Here is a 20,967-nt window from a genome sequence, read left to right on the forward strand (position 1 = left end):
GGCACCATACAAGCAAGAAGGTCAAAGTTCAAGGCGCAACGTTACGACGAAGTAGTATGTACCAATTGTATGTATACTGCATGCAACAGTATGTACTTTGTGAGGGCAGCTGCAGTATGTACTAAAAGTAAAAAGAAAAGTAATGGTTGACATCCCACAAAGTGTCTCTTTATACTTTCACATACAGTGTCCATGGCTACTGCATGTCAATGATTTGAAGCAACAGCATAAAACAAAGATATATCCTCACTGAAGTGTGAAAAGCATTACAACAAATCAAGTGAAAAATGTAACTCGGGCAGCGACGTGTGGTAATTGCAATTTATTTTGGTAAATAAATACAAAACAGAGACATTTTCAACATGAAAATAACATTATTTGGACAGTTATTGTGTTCTCTACCCCTTCAGTTGTTTACAAAAAAATTCAGACTTAAAAGTTTTACTGTAGGTAATCTCAGAGCTATAATGAGCACCTTCTGCTATAACAGGCATTGTTAGGACGCCTTGGCAGGGGTCCTTTGAAGGCCTGCAGTTACACACAAGCACAAGTGTGTAATTATAGCAGCTACTTTTGACAGTTTAACTTAAGAAAACAGATTGCCAAATTAACAGTTGCGCTGCCATACGATGTGCTCATTATAAACATACACACAGATCCCAATAAGCACGCACACACACACACACACACGCACGCACGCACACACACACACACACACACACGCTTAATAAAATGTCTTCTTTATATAACCCATTGCGTACTCTCCTACTAGAATAACCTGCCTGCAGTGTCCTTTTGAATTGAGCAGAACCGAAGCAAGTTGTGAGCCAAACACACCGACTGTACGCGGTTCGATTTCACACACTTCTCCAGCGTGCTACGTTCCTGCTTTACTACTCATGTTCCTACAGGACAGGCTCAGGTAGCTTCACATTGTTCACACAATTTAAACATAATGATAATGTAGTATATACTGTGTAAAGAAACCTATATACTATACAAAACTATACAAAACTCAGAGGTCTTACCTCTGTGTTACACACTGGTCTGTGCCATTGGTTTCCTATAAAGTCAGTGTGAAGAGAGGATGGCGGACTGAAGCAGGAAATAACTGGATAGGACAGATGGAGAAACAATAGCATCAACCTCTGATGCCAAACTACTCTTATAAAAACCTTCATTTTGGAAAGCAAAGGGAGTAAATACATTAACATTTAGATACAGGTAATTTAAAGGAAACAAAGAACACAGGTGTGAAAGTGTTAAGGGGAGACAACCCGGGTGGATTAGGTAAAAAATTAACTAATAGACATCACCATGAAACTTCCTCAGTTGATTACTTACATTAAGAAAACTATTTTTTGTATTATAAGTTTTCTGAAAATTGTTATTTAAACATGCAAATCTTATCAAATTTGTGCTAATTTGCATACATTTTCAGGACAGAAATCTGTGGATAAAGTCAGGTTCAAAATTCTTGTTTCATTTTGTTAACATATTAGAGACAAAGGTTTTTTTCAGAGGGAATTCAGGATATCTCTTTTTATCACTCCATAAATCAGAAAATACTGTTAACAGATATACAAAATATATATACTATATATATATAGATATACTGTTTTCGCCATGTTGTTAGGAATAAAATGTTCTATAAATCAGACTCTGGATGATAAATGAACAATCCCCTCAGTACAATATAGATAGGAATGAAACAGGGAAGTTTGGTGTATGTAAGTGCTTCTGAAGTGGAGATTTCTGGCTCAGAGTCAGATAAAAAACTAATTTGGAGAAAACGGCCTTTAAAGGAACAGTGTGTAGGATCTGGTGGTATCTAGCGGTGAGGTTTCAGATTACAACTTCTTCCATGTGCCAAGCGTGTAGGATTGCGACGGTGGCTGCTGCAAAAACGTGAATGGCCCTCTGTAGAGCCAGTTGTTGAAAGAGAAGAGTGCTTAAAGTAGGTGTGTATGTGGAAAGTGAGTGGTGAAGCAAGAGAGAGAGAGTGGCGGCGATGAAGGGAGCATTATTGGATGCTAACTTTCAGTGAATTCAGGAGAAATCTAGATGCAAATAGACAAAGTGTCGTAAATTTCCAATAGTCTGAAAGAAGAGATGTTATGTAAGCAAAATAGCTCAAAATCTAAAAATTGACCAGTGCATGAATAACAATGTTTTTGTCTGGGGTGTCTTCCTTTAAAGGAGGTATGGGAAAAACAAAGTGAGACATTTATGCAAACTAACACTAACAAAGAAGTCCACATGGGAATAGGCAATAAGTCAACTGATAAAAACCTTCCAAATATTTCACAGCATGGACGTAGAACCCACAGACATTTAGAAACACACACCTGAATAGTAAGTAGATAAACGATATTTGGAAAGTTGATGGAAATCTAGTTCAGTTCACTTCAGGGATGAATTAACCGATGCCCCAAAACAAATGTGGTATCACAAGCACAGCTCTAGTGTGTATAAATCTCTCTTCTGTCACTTCACACAATACACAGCAAGAGATGAAACCCAAATCCCCAAAACAAATAAGATACAACACAGTTTACTGAACACTAAATTGGTTCATCTGTGCCATCATTTACAAAGGTGCTTTCCTCTTTGACCACATCTATTTGTTGGTTTTGAGGACAGAAATAAAAATCTGTAGCATAATACTCGACGGTACCTGCATTTTGATTACATAAAGGTCTTTTAATCTTGTCCCTTTGTCCATTGTATTGTCCTGAGTGATGCAAAATGGTCTGTTGAGGATGATCCCCAAACCCTCAGTGTTTTATCAAGTCATCCCCAGCCAACAGTCTTTAGAGTCACTGTTGGGTCTTTGTGGGAAACAGGACAAGGAAACAGGACACAGTATTGCTTCAACAGCTCTGGCTTTGGCGTTTCTTTCATTGGGTCTTTTACACCTGAAAGAAAAAGGAGGCCATCGTGGAGGACAAACAGGACAGAACAGGACAGAAGGACACGGATCCTCTCCGATTGGTCGTTAGCGGATGACAGGCTCCAGCGTGCCGTGTGCACGTGTTGCTGTTCTGCCTCCTGTGATTGGCGGACCTTCAAACCTGCGTGGATTTGACTCGTCTGAGAGGATGTCGTCCTACGGAGTGGGCGGGGCAGGGCGGGGGGATTTCGATGGGCAGGTCTAAACTGCGCTGGTGAGGCAACGCCGTGACGGGAGGAGCACATCGGGAGGGGCGGGGGACGGGATTGGCTGATGGTCATGTGATCTCAGAATACGGTAGCCCTGGAGCCTAACAGGAAAGGGACAGGACAAGAGAGAAGATTAGGAGAGATAGAGAGGGAGGGAAGTAAAGAGTATTAAACATTTCAAAACATGTGGGATGTTAAAGCCTGAGGGAATAGAGCAGATAAACTTTACTCGACTGAGACAGCCAGAGACAAGAATGCAAAATGATAATAATACCTCGACCAACAGATAGGGTGTACACAACAGAGATATCAGACAGAAGGAAGCATAAATCCAGATACAATGAAACAACAAAGGTTATCAATGAGGACAAAAAAGAGTCAAAGATAGCTGGATACACATTTATAAAACAGGGCTGAAGTTCTGCAGCCATGCTAGCGGCTCTGTGAGGCTGCACTTTGGCACAGTGGTGCTTTGAACATCAACATGCCAACATGTTCAGTTTATCATGTTAACATGTGCATCACTACATGCAAAGTACAGTTGTGCCTGATGGGAATGGTATCAGTTTGATAGGTACTTGGCAGTGGGCAACCTCTGGGTCTGAGAAGTGAAGCCATGGAAGTGCCTTAAACTTGCATTCTCTCTAATAGCCAGCAGGGGGCGACTCCTCTGGTTGCAAAAAGAAGCCTGATTGTATAGAAGTCTATGAGAAAATTACCTTTATTACCTCAGTAAACATTGTAAACATGAGTTTATGGTCTTAATCACTAGTTTCAAGTCTTCTTCAATACAGCATGATGTTCATTTAGTAAATTATGGTCCCATTTAAAGTCAAGCAGACCATAAAGCAGGGGATGCTTCAGGGTGTGGCTACGTTTTGATTGACAGGTCGCTACCATGACCTAACCTTAACCATCTCGCAAGAGTTTCGCAATTTGTGCGTTACCTTCTAGACACGCCCCCTATAATTGTTTTATTCAGCGTTCGATTGTACTTAGCTCCACCATCTTGTGTCACTTCTGGTTGCAACAAAACAAGATTGCGACGGCCAAAAACCAAGATGGGGACAGCCAAAATGCCAAACTTGAGGATTCAAAACCACAAACCAATGGGTGACACAGTTACTATGTCCACTTCCTATGGTATTTGTTCATAAACAAAAGTACAAAAGTACAAATTCTGACCTGGTGATGACCAAAGTGATTACTGCATGAGTATAATTGTGTGTACTGTCGAAATATTTCATTTAAAAAACAACTCATGGTGGCGCTAGGGGAAAAGTCAGGGTCTCGGCAAAGTCAGTATTCATCTTCTGGGGAACATGAACGTCCAATAATTGTTGAGATATTTCATTTTGAACCAAAGTTTTGAACTGACCGATCAACATTTCCAGAGCTACTAACATGGCTAATAAGAATTTCACCAAAAGCCAATTTTCAGTCAAAAACAAATAAATCAAGGACATTTTGCACTGCTATACAGTAGTTTATTTCAACTATTTTACCAATTATTTTCCATAATGTTTTCCCCCAACCCTTACCTGGAGGCCACTTAACTTTTCGAGTGGACTCTCCACGCGGGGCAGGCTGAGCAGAGGAAGCCCCATCGAGGGCTCTGGACGCTGTTGAGGTGGAGGAGTCGGCATGCCTATCTGGGTTTGCTGGAAATTGTTGATCACACATGACACCTGATGGAGAGCACAGAAAAGAGGTAAAAGGAAAAGGAGGGGGAGAGATTCGCTTCAGTGCACTACGAAGATGGATGATTTTCTGGTGCGTGAAAGAGTGCATAGGACCAGATACTGAAGAGGACACTTAGCCTACAGTATGAGAGGGAGAGAAAGAATGAAACATGGGAGGAGGCATGGAAAGAGAGGGATGAACCACGGGGAGCACTTTGATCTTTAAAGTTAACACCGACCCTAGACGTCGATCCAGAAAATTGATTTAAGGCCAAGAGGCCCCGAGACTAAATTACACCATTTGAATGTACCATGGTAAAGATTCATATCAGTCCATTCACATTCATAGGTGTGAAAGTGTGTGTGAGTCCTCTATCACACAGGCAGTAAGGCTCTTTCAAGCTGGCCTTAATCATCAGTTCATCCTCCCACCATCTCTCCTGCACCCACGTCACACCAACACAGCTTTCTCTCTCTGCATTTCTCCCTGATACAATCCTTCCACTCTTCATCATAATATCCTGCTATACAAACACAAAAAAACACCACGGTTATTAGATACATATTTGGCCAACGCTGAGTTGAGGGTTGACGTTTTGGTGCCTGTTTTACCATCTAAAGAATATTATGCCACAGAAAGGTACAATTTCCATGAAAACAGCATGTTAAATCAGCAGTAGCTTCACTCTGTCACAGATCTAAAGCAAGCAAGCTAGTCTATAGCAAGCTCAAGCTAGCTGAGCTAGCCACAAAAAGAATATTTCCTTATCAATTTTTCCCCAGCTGATATCTGTAATTGAAAAAGAATACATATTTTAATTAATTAACATCATTAGTTAGTTAACTTATAACTAAGTGAGGCTAAATTGAATCATGATGGAGAGAAAACCCAGCTAAACTCCTGCTAAAGCTTACAGAGAAACCGTTACTAATATCTCAGCTTTTGACTTCGGTGAAATTAATTGCGTTTGGTGTTATTAGGCTACCTATAAATCACACATTTAAATGTATTCAATTGTAAATTAATGTATTATATTGACTTATAAATATAAATATTAACAGTAGACAAATAAATAATACAAATTAAATACTAAAAAAATATAAAAAATTAATGTTTTGTTTATCTCTGTGGAAGATATCTGATGTTTGTTTTCCATTTCTAACAAGGCTTATGAGCTAATACTAAAACGACGTTGGTATCACGTGGTATCTCTGGGTCGTCGGTTAGTGTGGAAAAAGCGGATAAATGGCTGAGATTGATGGTAAGTGCCTGGCAACGACTTGTTGTGAAGTGAATGCAATGGAACGAAGGAAGGAGAATGCGACATCTAGTGGTTGAATATTATCAATAGCACCTTAAAACAAACTAGTTAAAATAGACAAGGGAGGCCTGAGCTTTTAGGTATTAAGCTATGAAGCTTATTTTATGGCACTGATTGGGGGTAATTGTTTTTTTTTTAGGGCAGTATCCTTTCCTTCCATCCATCTACCACTATCTCCTCCTGCTCCATAATTTTTTTGACCCCTTAAATCCCATTCCACCTCCCTCCCTTCCCATCCCCATATCTCCCTCCCTCCCTCATCTCCTTCTCACCAGGAAGGCGGCGATGGCCCCTCCGGTGACAAACCCAGCCAGGACATCGTTCCAGTGGTTTCTGTGTTCAGTCACCCTCACCACCCCCACCAGCACGGCCAGAGACAGCAGCACCAGGCACAAGGTGGGCTTAGTCAGACGGGTCCCTTTGGTCCTGAACACCAGGGTCACGTACATCTGGGAGACAGAAATATATTTGAAATTAAAACAATCCTCATGTTATTTGAGCTGAACCAGCATGTACAAGTCTTCAGTCAGCCATGCTGAGATAATTCACACAGTGAACAGCTTGAACGAGCCACAAGAGGCCGCACTCTGCAGTGATTTCACAGCAGCTGAAGGGTTGGTACAAGAGAAAGCACCATAAAAACACTGCAATTTTTGGTGTAATGCTTCTAAAAAATGACAGGAACATGGCACTGTAATTAAAAAGAGAACAAAGGATCCACGCAGCAGTACTTTAATAATAACTAAATGTTTCTACTGATGTAATAATAGAGACATGCACACATTGTTTTATCCTAGGAAAGGAGGTCATTCGTGTTAAGATCAGGTGATGAATACCACGGAGGTAGATTAAATTGTAAAAGTCGGTATGCATGTACTACGTTAAAGCAGATGTATGGAGTCAAAATGTAGAATTCTCCACAACTATTATTCAATTTAAGAAAATCTATAGAGATAAATAATTCTGATAATATGAGTATTGTTTAGTATTCAGTTATTGAATGCATTTTAATGCGTGTGCATGCCTTTAAAGGTCGTTGGAATACCATTTATGTTAGTTATTTATCATAGGAGGGGTTTGTGTTGGAAGATACACTGAAGTGATTTGAAAAATTTAATAAATAATCAATAAAGTCCTGTTTTATTTGTCTTAATTTGCACCTTTCATCCATAACACATTACATCATCTTAATTTTCTTCGGTACCACTTGCTAATAAGGTAACCTTTAAAAAGATAGCTGATAAGTTGTAACTTATAGCTTCATTAATGGTAAATAAATCATTTAATAATCAATTATAAGAAAAACCTTTGGGCTGCCAGGTTGTAAGTTTGGCCAGCTAAAGGGATTTTAGTAAAGTTTGTGGTTTCTAATGGCTCTTATCTAATCTATAAAGCACTAGCAAATTATTTATTTAACATTAATAAACCCCTTGGTTACAGCTTATAAATCCTTTATAAAGGTTTCATTAATATAAAGTGTTACCAAAACTTTTATTCTGAGCTCTTTTACTTAAAGAGTAAAGCCTAGTGGTATACTTTCCAGTATTTGCTTGACCAGACAGGCATCAACATACACAACATCATCATATCCCACAGAACCCCTGCTGTGTCTCCCGTCACCCATTGCCCCCAAATGTTCCCTACCACTGTGTAGATGGCTGAGTAAAAGCTGAGCGCTGCGTCTTTGGAGGGGAAGGATTTGCGGGCGGACGCCACAATGTACGGGTTTCCTGTGCAGGCGCGGCGCTCAGCGATGTAGTGCATCGGAGACTGGCAGCCCAGAGCCGTGTAGTTGGGCCTGCAGGCAGACAGGAAGTGAGGCGTCTGGTTTCCTGTCACAACTTGACCTGCATTGGCGAAGATGGTGGTGGTGAAGAGGCCGAAGGAGTAGACACCTGTGTAGCAAAAGAGACAACGTGAAAAAGAGGGAGGGTGTGCGTATGTAAACTAAGGCTGTATTTGAAACCGCCTACTACATACTACTGACAAATGCTGTATACAGTACACAGTACATACTGCATAGCGTGCAGTAGCGAGCGTGACTGCCTGACTGGCTAGGTAGCGACACCGGCAGGTCCTGGCTTGCTGTTACTCCGAAAACATTGAAGCAAATTTTCAGATTCGCCATCAATTTTCATAAAACTGCCAATATTTGAAATCTACATAGTTGATTTCTCACATCAAAAATTCTCAGAAGTGAATTTGACCATGAAATAGCTACGAAAAATGTAAAAAAAATGTGCCACTGTTGTTGGGACCATAGACCAAGCCCCCAGGAAGACTGGACCACGGTCTGGGAGGCTGAGTTAAAGGAAACGCTACTGCGCCTGCTCTATGGGCCCAATGGATGTGCAAAATCCCCGGTAGATCCGGGTACTTTATCCCTCGCTAGTCGAGCCATTTTGGCTTCATGCGCCGCTGAAAAACTCTCATAGGAATGAACGGGAGCCAGCCTCTAACGCTGTATCCAGTTCTCTTTATACATCCATGGCAAAGACTGTGCCGTTCCAGCGCTTTGTATAGTGGGATACAGTAGGCGAGGAAAACTGGTTTCGATGCATACTGAGGATGTTTTCCAAATCAGTACGACATCCGGGTATTTTTGGCATAGATACTGTAGATTTTGCTTTTGTTTGCATACTACATGCTACATTTTGGCCAAATCAGTACATACTGCTAGTATAGTATGTGGTTTCGAATACAGTGAATAAGTGAATCAATGAGTCTGGCAAGAGTCAGAAACAAGCACTTAAATGGGAATGCTGACTGCTGTGTGGGAGTGAAAGGCCAGACAGACATAGCCTTTGCTTTTATGCTTCATATCTATAATCCATCATCATCATCATAAATACAGGCTACAGAGATGAGGAAAAAAGGATCACAGAACATCAACAGAACAGGACATGCAGAGTGAGGAAATGAGTCCACAGGAGACCTAAACCAAGGACAAGGGCTCTTTCTGGCCTTATGATAGAGGAGTACTGGTGCAAGTCTAAATGAGCCTTGGTCCCAGAGTACAGAGGCTCTATTTAGTCCAAGCTAAAGAACCTCTGATCTTTGGGACTATAACTGACCCAGAAAACGTACGATCCTTCGGAGGAGAGGGTTGAAATAACAGCAGTCAGCGGTCACTATGGTCTTCTCCTGAGCTCCCTCCGTCTTCACAAAGAAACTGGTCACTTCCCCGATCAGGATCTGGTTACAGAAAGAGAGAAATTTTTTTTGTTAAAGCTTAAATTGTTTGGTTAAAGACTGATCAGCTTCACGGAATATTAAGTCAGTTAAATATGGTGCGCAGTAAAATGATTCATGAGTGTTCCTCCCTCAGCCTCGCAACAATTACATCTCTCCTTGGCCAGCCTGTTTTATATTTCCCTCACCATTTGGCTGATTTTTATGCTGCTTTAGTAAATCCCAACATTAACACCTCCCATTCACTCTCACCAGTGGGAGTTTGTCGACCTCAATGTCTCATAGACCTTCTATCTCTCAATTTCTCCTTTTTTTACTGCAGCTCCATAAAAGCATTTGATTACTAATGCCATGCCGGTTAATAACCTCATAAGCGAACACTGGGTTTGCCAGATAACACAAATCAAACACATCTTATACTACTTTCATGAAATATTTGAAATGTCTTAGCTAATGTTTTATCCCACCCTGATCACACCTCAATAAAAACCTCCATTATATCTTTACTATTATAGCCTTAACACATTTAGAACACCCATTTAATGAGCACAGCCCCAAGGCAGCTGTTTGAAAAGCACTTTTAAGAGTTTAAAAAGCAAGTCAAATCAGCAGGACATTGATCTCTTGTGACAGGGGAATGAATCAACTAAACACCTTCCTGGACACCGTTACACGCTGCATACTGAACCTGTCTGATCAGTGGACCCCTGCTGACAGAAGCATGGATAGATGTAGGTTACATGCTCATACAATATGCATGGCCCGGAGCCAGGAGGAGCGTGGGACGATGCTAATGCACCAAAGCTCACTGGGCTGTGCTGTGACAGATGAAGGCTGAGGTTTACACTAGCATGGGCTAAGAACCACCAAGTGAGAGTTGTGGGGCTTGTGTGTCAACATAAATTATGTCTTTGGAGTATGACGCGACCTGAGTGCTGCGAAGCTTTGCAGCCCTGAAGTCATGTGTGTCGGCGTAAGAGGTTCTGGGATCCTTCAGACGGCGTTTCAAGATATGATGGATGTGTGGTTGTTTTTGCAGCTTCAAGCGTTTGCATAAATTAACAGTAACACTTACTTACACTCCAGAAAGTCTTCAGATGCATTGGATCATTAACTCTGATGTCAAAGCACACCGATTTTTTTTGTTATTTTCGTACCAAGTGAAAACCTCACCTGCTAAGTTATTGTCCGCATCCATATATTGGCAGCATACTCCAAACTAAACTCAGTTTGTTGGGTTTGCAAAGGCTGTCAAACTGATTCCAAAAATTTAATGCTCAACCCAATATCACGCCAAAGCGTGTAATAAACCCGCCTGTCCACCAGAGTACAGTTTGTCAGTGTCACGTTTTGTCTTGCCGAGGCTTGAATATTACACACGTGTATTAAGGTGCAGTACCAGCAGGGGGCAACAGAAACAATCACTTAGGTTTATGCAACAAAACCACTTAGTTAGGTTTAGGAAAAACATCATGTTTAGCTTTAAAATAAGTAGGTAAACTAAGTAAAATACGTACAGAAACAACACAACATAAGTACAGAAAAGACGTCACAAACGTCACTAAAAAAGACGTCACAAACGTCACTAAAAGACGTCACAAAGCTTACAAAACAAAACACCAGTCTCGAACACAGGTGTTATGCCAAAGTCTGTTCCCCCATCGAATAGTTGTTTCCTTCCTGTTAAAATGATAGTGCCCCCCTCGGTGATTAGGGTTAAGGATAAGGTTTGGTTCAGGTTTAGGAAGGGAGAAACACATATCGACGGGGAAACAGTATCCGACACAACACCGGTCTCCTGGTTGAAAGCCCTGTGTTTGTTGGACCAATCCTCCCCCTGTCTGTCCACCATTCAGTTTTTCTCACTTTTTATTCTACGTCACTAGCTCTGAGAGTAGCATTTTCACGTGGATGCATTTACATTGCAGACAGTACAGAGTACATGGCATACAAATGACATGCCTAAAGCAAGAATGGCGATCTTATTACACGCTTTTACCGTGAACATTATCGTAATGCTATTATACTTGACATCCTTGCTAGATGGAGGAGCAGCAAGTTGCAGGGACATGGAGGAAAAACTGCAGCCCTGGACAAATGTGAGAGAAGCAGCCCATCACATGACATTGTTGACCATTTGAAGGTGATGATGCATTTATTAGTGGCTGATAACCAAGGCTGTGCAAAGCCTACACAAACTGCAGAGAAAGCAGCCTAAAACAGGGCATAGTTTTGTTGCAACCTTTCCATTTTGTCTGCGTGAACAAGCCATATTTGATTGTGTTAGGAGTATATGGCAAGTAAAGAAAGAGAGACAATGAGTAACATTTTAACCTGTTTAAACAACTGTTTAGATGTAACTATTAAACTGCTAGGATAGGATAACTATTACTTGACAGCCTCAAGGTGAGACTGTTTGTATCAGTAAACAAATAAACTGCTAAATCTCAACAAACCCTCCAAAAAAAAAGAAGAAAGAAAAAGAAGAAAATTGTACAAAGAAGAAAATGTTCTGCAAAAGATGTCATGTAAAATAAGACTCTGCTTAAATATTCTCCTCACCGAGTACACACAAGTTTGGCTGCGCTTCATTTATTTCTGCAGGGAGGTTGGTGTGTAGGGTCAGCCATAAATCATCATTCCTGGAGCTGGTGGAGGTTCGGTACCTTGCTGGAGGCACCTTGGCAGAGCTTGGTGGACGCCAAAGATTAAGCAGCTGGATTATTTGCAGCACATTTTTACCTCCAGGCTGCTCCAAAATCCCATCACCCGCTGCCCATTATGAAAATGACTCCATACTCCCACCTAGGAAGACTTAAAAAATAGCTAGATGAATGGGTATCAGGTTTGGATGTATATTTTTGTTATGTGGTAAAATCAGTGTTCATTATGTTCACATATGTATGTTGGCGTTGATGCTAAAATGAGTACACAACAGTTGAAAAGAAAATCTGTTAATCTCTTACACCTGACTGTAGCAGCTGACAGACCGTATACATCCCCCAAATGCACAACAGTACATAGATGAGACCCGTGTTATTGTTTGGGACCTGAATGGCAGAGCCTGGTCCTACACACAAGCTCAGTCATTATCATTTTGTTTCAGTCATTTCTTGGGTCAGTCTTGTGTTTTAAAGGAGCAGTGTGTAGAATTTGGTGGCATCTAGTGGTGCGATTGCATATTGCAACCAACTGAGTAACCCTCCGCTCACTCCTCCCTTTCCAAGACTGCGGTAACGTGTGCCACCGAATGCAAAACCATGGTAATGCCGTTCGCCTCCCTCAGAGGCCATCCTTACCATAATAAAACTACTTTAGGAGCAACAGAAGTCAGACGGCGGCTGGCGGTACCACGGTTTCACAAGCATGTCGGAGAACTACGGTGGCATTCAGGTAACGTAAAAACATGAAAGGCTCTCTCTAGAGCCAGTGTTTGGTTTGTCCGTTCTGGGCTGCTGTACATGGCGGAGCAACATGGCGGACTCCATGAAGAGGACTCGCTCCCTATGTAAATATGAAGGCTCATTCTAAGCTAACAAAAACAAAACGATTCTTAGTTTCAGGTGATTATACACTAATGAAAACATAGTTATGAATATTATATTTCATTTCTGCTAATTGATCCCCCGAAATGTTATACACCGTTCCTTTAAACTTCTATTAGGCAGGGGCTCGTAGCGTTGCTCCATTAAAGCGTACAGTAGCCTACGCATCACAGATTTCACCCTGCCATGTTGGTTTCGGGGAGAGATTTGTGTTCATTCGTCCTCTCCTGAAACGTCTTCAGTTTCACAGAGCGAGCTTCCTGTTATGCAACAGAGACAGACTTAGTATGTGATGGCCTTAATAGATATATACTGTACAGCAGGTACTCTGAACAAATGGTCCTAATTGTTCCAGTTAGTATATGTAAATTTCATTTGGCTGCTCAAACCTGTTGAACTCTACAGAGGTAAGTCTTGCAACACGTGGCTTCCACAGGCCTCGGATTTTTAGAGCTTTGGGCTGCAGGAAACGAAAGCAGTCTTCCCTCAATTCTTTGAACTGGATTTAGGTATGGTATAAAACTGAATCAGAGCATCTGTGTGTATGTGTGAACATATGTAGTGAGATGATTATATACTCAGGGAACAAGACCGTGAAAGGATTCAAACACCAAGAAGAAAACTAACAGAATCAGAAAACTATGTGGACAAAGTTTCTTATCAAAAACTTCTCATCTTGGCTCAAGTTAAAACTCTGCCAACGGTGCTCTGAAGAAACTGTTACTGTCCTGATGTGTTTCTGGCAGATGCTCTAGTGAAGTGAAGGAGAAGAAGAGGAGGAAGAAGAGTGGAGGAGACAGCAGCAGCCACTGATGATAGTCAGCTAGCAGCCAAAAGGGCAGAAGGCATAAGAGACTTGCAAATGGTGTTTGTTGCCAGTTAATCACAGTGAAATTGAGATTACAGATTAAATAAAAGAGGCTGATTGCAACATAATTAAAACGAATCAAAAGGCTCATTTTAAACTCCCCAAACTGGCTTCAACAGCTGTCTATGCAGCAGCGTGGCCAAAACAATTTGAAGTGGTGCGCATCACAACAGGAAGATGCATACAATAAAAAAATACTTTTAGAGTAGCAGCACCTCAGAAAGGAAGACGTCTCTGCTGGGCGGCAGGATGTGCAGCCACAGAGCTAATAAACAGCCACATGTACTGCACATGCTCATCCACACACACACAATGGCCCAAACATAAAGGTAGTGATGTTGAAAACAGAAACAAAGAAAGGGAATGAATAGTGATATCTGAATCTGATGTAAAACCAATTTGTCTTTATGGTACCTGACAACTGGAGACGATTTTTAAAGTTCATGAACTAAACTTGGGAAAACCCCAGAACAGATTCATCTTAATTTCTGTGAAACACAGAGGGGGAGACATCGATGTGCACATATGCACGTTTGTTAATGATATATACAGTATATATAAAGTATATCAGTCCAAATTGGCTTACTGGCATGGAAAAGATACGTTTACATTTCCAAGCAACTGTGACCTAGAACAAAAATCTGGGCCTCTCTAGGTTTCATGGTGGAGAGGAGGTTGTGTTGCTCTGGCTCTATCTGTTTTGGCGTGGAGAGGAGGTTGTGTTGCTCTGGCTCTACCTATTTTGCGTGGAGAGGAGGTTGTGTTGCTCTGGCTCTATCTATTTGGCGTGGAGAGGAGGTTGTGTTGCTCTGGCTCTATCTGTTTTGGCGTGGAGAGGAGGTTGTGTTGCTCTGGCTCTACCTATTTTGCGTGGAGAGGAGGTTGTGTTGCTCTGGCTCTATCTATTTTGGCATAGAGAGGAGGTTGTGTTGCTCTAGCTAAATCTGTATTGGCTTGGAGAGGAGGTCGTGTTGCTTTGGCTCTATCTGTTTGGCGGCGCTGGGAAGCTGCTTGACATCCTCCTGGATCCACCTTCTGTTCACATTATATGTATTCATTTTTGTCATATGGATTGTCTGTGTTGTATTTTCATGATATTGTTACTCTGTACACACAACATCTATTGCACATCTGTCCATCCTGGAAGGGGGATCCCTCCTCTGTTGCTCTTTCTCCCATTTTTTCTTTTTTCCCCATTAAAAGGTTTTTTTCGAGGGTCGCACTGTAAAGGACAGACGGTGTCGTATCGTGTACAGACTGTAAAGCCCCCTGAGGCAAATTTGTGATTTGTGATTTTGGGCTATACAAATAAAAATTGACTTGACTTGATATAGAAGCTCCAGGTGTTGGCGCTGACTTTTTGAAACGTGCAGTTTACATTTGAATGAATTATTCATTTTGCTTTAGAGCTTCTGTTGTATCGCATAAAGCTACCGGACTCTGAAGCATCTTGTTACTTTACCTCTCTGGCATGTTCACTCACTGTGATGGAGAAGGAACTCTACGTCCCCATTAAGGAAGCAGCTGCCATGTCCACTCCTTTATCATTCGCTCAGTTACTTTTCTCAACTACTCCCAAGCTAATGCGTTCACATCGACCTTCAATGGTGAGTTGTTATGTGCTACATTTCTCCCACAGCCGTGGATTCAACAGTATCTGGTGTCAATACTAATCCATTTTCATATGCTCTCACTGAAAGGCCACTTCCTGCTGCTCTACTTTAATCACAATAAAAGGTCGGTTATAGAAAGAAATATAAAATGTATTGATAGCTCTGGGCTCTGAGGTAACCTTGGTTCTCTCCAGCAGCTTGTAATTCAGAAGTATCTGTGCGGTACAGTAATTATAGACTATTAAATATGGACGTCATCCATAGGTTTCTGAAGAGCCGTTGTGAAGCTCAAAGTGGGTGGCTCTGACCGTCGCCTTCTTGGCAGTGACGACACAGCCTAAAGGCCTTTACACACCGTTTTTTTCATGCAATAAATTGGCACATCACTATATTTTTCCAAACTGTTGTTTTTGTCATGAATACTTTCACACAGAACGTGAATATTACATTGCAAAAAAGCAACAGAATTTTCTTCGGAACGAGGTTGATTTTTTGAGCTTTCACACCAATCAAGTTGTGTGGAACGGGTTGAGTTGCGCCTATATGTATTAAACAACAACACGGAGGCTCCATAGTCCGAAATCAGGACGGCAAACTTTATTACTCCTTTCAACCTTGTCAAAGGCAACGCAGACCAGATCCACTCCTTCCATTCTTACCTTTCACAATAAAAGCCCTAGACATATAATATTCACAGGTGAGTATTTCGCATTTCCGTGTCTTTTATTCGTTACGCCCCCGTTGTGTAAAGACCTTAACTCCCAGAGCTGAAGTGGGCCCGGTGATGCAGCAGAGCAGACGGCTAACACCTAGCGACCTGGCACGACCCCCACCTGTCACTCAAAGCCACCCCGCCCTCATTATATCTAACTTTAAGCCTTAATATAATTTAAACAGATGAGTTATATAAAAATTCAATTGTACCAAGCTGTAAACATGTTTATTTCTGCTGTAGTAAGTTTGGCATTTTAACATGGGGGTCTCTGGGGGTTGACTCGCTTTTGGAGCATCAAGTAGCTCTTTTGAAGAACTGCAGTTTTTGGCACTTCTGTGTTGGAAGAGATCAATATTCATGCAAAGAATACACAAAAGTTACAATCTCTTGGTCTTGAATAAAATAAACAAAAAATATTTTTAACAGATGTTTTCATGGCAGCTCCGTAGTTAATTTAATATCAAAATAATAGAAAGAATGGAGGCTTGACTGGAAGCTCCATGTTCTGCACCTGATAATGACAAGTTTTCTACTAAACTAATGGCTTGAATTTATATTCTTCATGCACACTTCTACATGTCGCCTGAGCCATCTTAGTAAAGTTTAACAGACAATGAATAACGTCCATGGAGGGTTAGGGTTAGGCTGTATTGAAGAAGACTTGAAACTAGCGATTGAGACCATAAACTCATGTTTACAGTATTTACTGAGGTAATAAATCAAGTGAGAAGTAGGCTCATTTTCTCATAGACTTCTATACAGTCAGACTTCTTTTTGCAACCAGAGGAGTCGCCCCCCGCTGGCTATTAGAAAGAATGCAAGTTTAAGACACTTAAGCATTGGCTTCACTTTTCAGAACCGGAGGTAACCTCCTGGGTAAAATAAGTCTTGGTTTCAAACAGGACACGAACAGCGTTCTTCTGGGTGAAATCTGTGTTTGTTTGACCCATCCGTCAACCCCAACCTCCTCCCTAAGCGGACTTTCTCGTTCTCATACTGACACGGATAGGTTTATATTGGAGTTAGTTGAAAGCCCGGTGCGTCTCATACAGACACTGCGTGTGTCGATATCAGATGCCTAGGGCCAGTGACCAAGCGTCGGTATTTGACGAGTTGGGAGTGAGAACGAGTTGGTCTTCCTAACATCTAAATGCACAAGGCAGGCATGAGAGGCATGCCAATGGGTTCAATGTTTACTATCAAACTACAATTTCCTGAAGTCTTCATGGAGGCTAAAGTTTTATTCTCAACTGGAACAAGGTGAAAATCACTTGGCAGCCAATTATTGTTGAGCAGATGTTCATGGTTTTCTGGAGGCAATTTCTATTTTACCCTGGGATAGTCAGAGGGATAAAGAGAGATCTCAACTAGTCAGAGGAGATGTGTGGGATTAAGATTCAGGCAGACGTTTGTGTGTAAACACCTGAAGAAAGAGAAAGGGATGCAAAGATGATGGAGACCAGAGAATAGGGTGGGAGAGACTAGAAAATAGAGGAGTTGATGAAAGAGAATAAGAAAGAGAAAAAGGGCGGATGAAGAGGGAGATGAAGAATGACTGACACAAACTGCCTCAGAGAGCAGAGATCACACGGCCTCCTTTGTCGAGAGAGCAGGCGCACATGTACGCAAACGTGTGTAGAAGCAGTTAGGGAGACTTTTTCATCAAGAGGGTAGAAACTCTGGAGTTTTTCCAACTCTGACAACTATATAGATGAACTGAAATGATGAGGGGAGGCACAGAAGAAGAAGAAGAGCGCAGGAATGTGTTTGTGGGAGAGTGATGGGAGAAACTCCGGAGGCTGAGCGCGACTTAATTGGCTTCCTTTGATTTTCTACCTTTTGTGACACGGTGACAGTCGATGGTAGGACGTTGTTCTTTTTGCTTTTTTGTGAGCATAACTCCAAACAAGTCTGTGTGCGTCTGATGAAGTGTGCAATCTTACTTGACAAAAGATGACAACGAAAGAAGAAAAACATGAAGAGAGAAAAGGATGAAAAGGTGATCGTAATATATAAGGGCACTTCGGGAGTTGAAAACCTAATTTTCCAAGAATGCGTAGAAAGACAATAAGCTCCGACTGTACAGACAGGAACTGTAAACAGGTGGATTTCTTTTTAACAATAGCTGTACCTGGATTCTCATTCAACCATCACTTTCAATTTACAGCCTCTCCACAAAGAAATACACAAGTGGCTTAAAAAAAGACATCATATACATAACGGTAGATGTCCACAGCCTCCATCCTTTCCACGCTTCCCATTCATTGTCTATGTGGGGCATCACATTGGCTGCTCCTCATTTGCATAAAGTTGAGGTCTAGGCTACTTTATGCAAATCACAGGCGTCCGACGTGACTCGCCGCCTCCGGAAACTCCCGAGAAACTTTTAAGCAAAGCGTTGTCGATCCAAAATGAAGACAGATTCAGCAACTGCATGGCTTCTTTTTCGCATAAAATGTTTTCAGAAACATATTTCGGTGAACTATTTTCGGGATATAAGAGTAAAAAGTTTCCAAACGAGCCGCCATGTTGGTTCCGGTTTGAGAGCCGGGAGCAGCAGCCCACGCATGGATGTATTAAGAGGACTGGATACAGCGTTGGAGGCGGGGCCCCGTTCATTCCTATGAAAGTTACTCAGTGGCGCATCAAGCCAAAATGGCTCGACTTCCGACTTCAAAAGTACCGGGATCTTCCGCATCCATTGGGCCCATGATGCAGGCGCTCGGTCACATGGCTCGGTCACGGGGTAACAGCCGTCACGCCGTCGTCACGGCTTTCTAACTCCGCCTCCCTGACCTCGCTCCATCCTCGGTCTGGATCTCATTTACATGAATGGAGGAAGGGAAATAAATCTGGATTCGGCTATTAGTGCATTTTACAACTTTTAGGACCTAATGATTTAAATAAGGGCTATTAGAGTGTTCATATTGGGAAGTCGATTCACCTAAAAAAAAATTATCCGCTGAGTTACAAACGTCTCTTTCCCAATGTAAGTCTATGGGAAAAAATATTTTTGGGCCCAATGGCATCACGTGACAGACACAGAAGTTGTAGCACCGTCGTTTGGCCACTACAAAAATTGCCATCAACGACCGGCACTCTTCCTGGGGGCTTGAGCCCACCTTGTGTCTAGTGGCTGCCCATCTAGTGTCCAATGCTGGGATTTGTACCATAAGACACATACAGGGATGTTTATGTGGAAAACAAGACACAAACCTGAGGATAATAAAAACACTGTGTACTGTGAGTAACAGCAATCAGAATAGGAACAAGTGATGCAGCATTAAATGCCGGTTTGACGTCACAACATATAAAAAGCAACATGAGCTCAAGGGGTATTGTGGAAATTTATGCTCCGTGCATTTTTTACAGCTGTGTTTGGAATTCATTATCATTAATAGCTCGGGGATATTGTGAGAAAACACTAAATTTAGCTACGCATTTACACCATGAACTGCTGGGCTATATGGTGAATCATCTGGTGCAGTGTTAAATTCCTAATCTGTGCATTTCTATGTGTGTCATTTATGCGCCTTCTAAACATGATGCAATACTGACTGAAAGTAGTTATTGTGAAAAGAAACCTTGATTATAGTATTACACCATGTCTACATAAAGTATATCACATGACATTTGTTGACAATGCAGGCCCAGTGCTCTACTTTAAACACACATATACACAGGCAGCCTTCTCACACACACACACACACACACACACACACACACACACACACACACACACACACACAGCGCACCGTCGATGGTAACCATGACAATTTAGCTGCTTCAGCCTCATCATCACCCACACTCTCTCCATCCATCTCTTTCTCTCTGTGTCACCCTGCTTTTATTCTGTGATTCGTTCATGGCCCGGCAGCTTTCCCAGGTCTTTGTGGAGGAGAAACTAGGCTAACAGAAACCTTTTTTCTCTGTTTATTTCTTTCCTGATTCAAATATAAATTGTCCTTTCTCGCCTGTTTCTTGCTCTCTCTTTTTGATTTGCAGTATGACCCCGTTAGTCTTCTCTTCTCCCCGCTTTCCCTCCTTTCTTTTATTGTCTCTTTGCATTTTCCTCTATTCCCCCCCGAGCCACTCCCTTTCTATCTTTACCCTGCTTACTCTCCATCCACCTCCGCATAGTCTTCCTATAAGTTGTGTGTCTTTCGTTCTGCCTCCCCTTAAGAAGAAACAGAGGGATCCTGGATTGGTGCGGGAGGAGACCTTGCAGCTAATCTACCAGAGTGTGAGTGTATTGCTGGATTAGGGTTCTCATCTATGGGTTAGAGCGCGTCTTACAGGCTATCGCAGTGGGAGCGGATCGCTGGTCAGGCGTATCGGCACGGGGCTGCATGGCCTGCTGTCTTCATCTCTCAATTCTCTATCCAGTGTGATTGGCAGCGACAGGATAAAGCCGTGATTATCCCTTATTATCCCCTGCCCTTTTTTCAGTGCTCTGTCTCATAAGCACGACTGCTGACGCACCGATCTGTCTGTCTACCCTTCTTTCTGTCTCTTCCACATGCAAACACACAGAGATGTACATGGAAGGACAGATGGTGATGGTTAATGCTAAAACAGATTTACCAAATATGGCATTTCAGTTAGGATAGGTATTAAATTAGCTTATAATAATAATACAACACTGATGCCAGCAATCGTGTGAGTCACATTTTCTATAATCTCATTTGAGAATTAAAACCTTTGTCATAGTCGACAAGAGCAACTTAAAACCTGCTATAGTTTCACTCTCTCACCCTCCAGCAGTTGTCCTCAGCTCTTCCTGCTGTTCCCCAGTCACCTAATCTCCACCTGGCTACCCCACAAACCTGTCCCTCATTACCCTAATCAGCTCCTAAAGTGTATATGTA

At 41.9% G+C, this 20,967-nt stretch overlaps 1 protein-coding gene across 4 annotated transcripts in view; it reads right to left on the minus strand.

The window, feature by feature from the left end:
* Positions 1–307: 307 nt before the first annotated feature.
* The window catches only part of plppr2b (phospholipid phosphatase related 2b), a 56,090-nt gene continuing 35,430 nt past the window's right edge, over positions 308–20,967 (minus strand). For 2 of the 4 annotated variants that reach the window (XM_074630428.1, XM_074630430.1), the window contains 5 exons: positions 9,241–9,361; positions 7,811–8,061; positions 6,439–6,615; positions 4,720–4,850; positions 308–3,263 (listed from right to left, as the gene is read on the minus strand). In XM_074630428.1, the coding sequence (XP_074486529.1) occupies positions 3,155–3,263; positions 4,720–4,850; positions 6,439–6,615; positions 7,811–8,061; positions 9,241–9,361 (789 nt within the window). In that variant the 3' untranslated portion in view covers positions 308–3,154. Of the gene's footprint in view, positions 3,264–4,703; positions 4,851–6,438; positions 6,616–7,810; positions 8,062–9,240; positions 9,362–20,967 lie in introns of all 4 variants that reach the window. The other 2 variants (XM_074630429.1, XM_074630431.1) reach the window with 1 other exon arrangement.

This window comes from Sebastes fasciatus, chromosome 3, assembly GCF_043250625.1.
Source record: "Sebastes fasciatus isolate fSebFas1 chromosome 3, fSebFas1.pri, whole genome shotgun sequence".
Taxonomy (NCBI): domain Eukaryota; kingdom Metazoa; phylum Chordata; class Actinopteri; order Perciformes; family Sebastidae; genus Sebastes; species Sebastes fasciatus.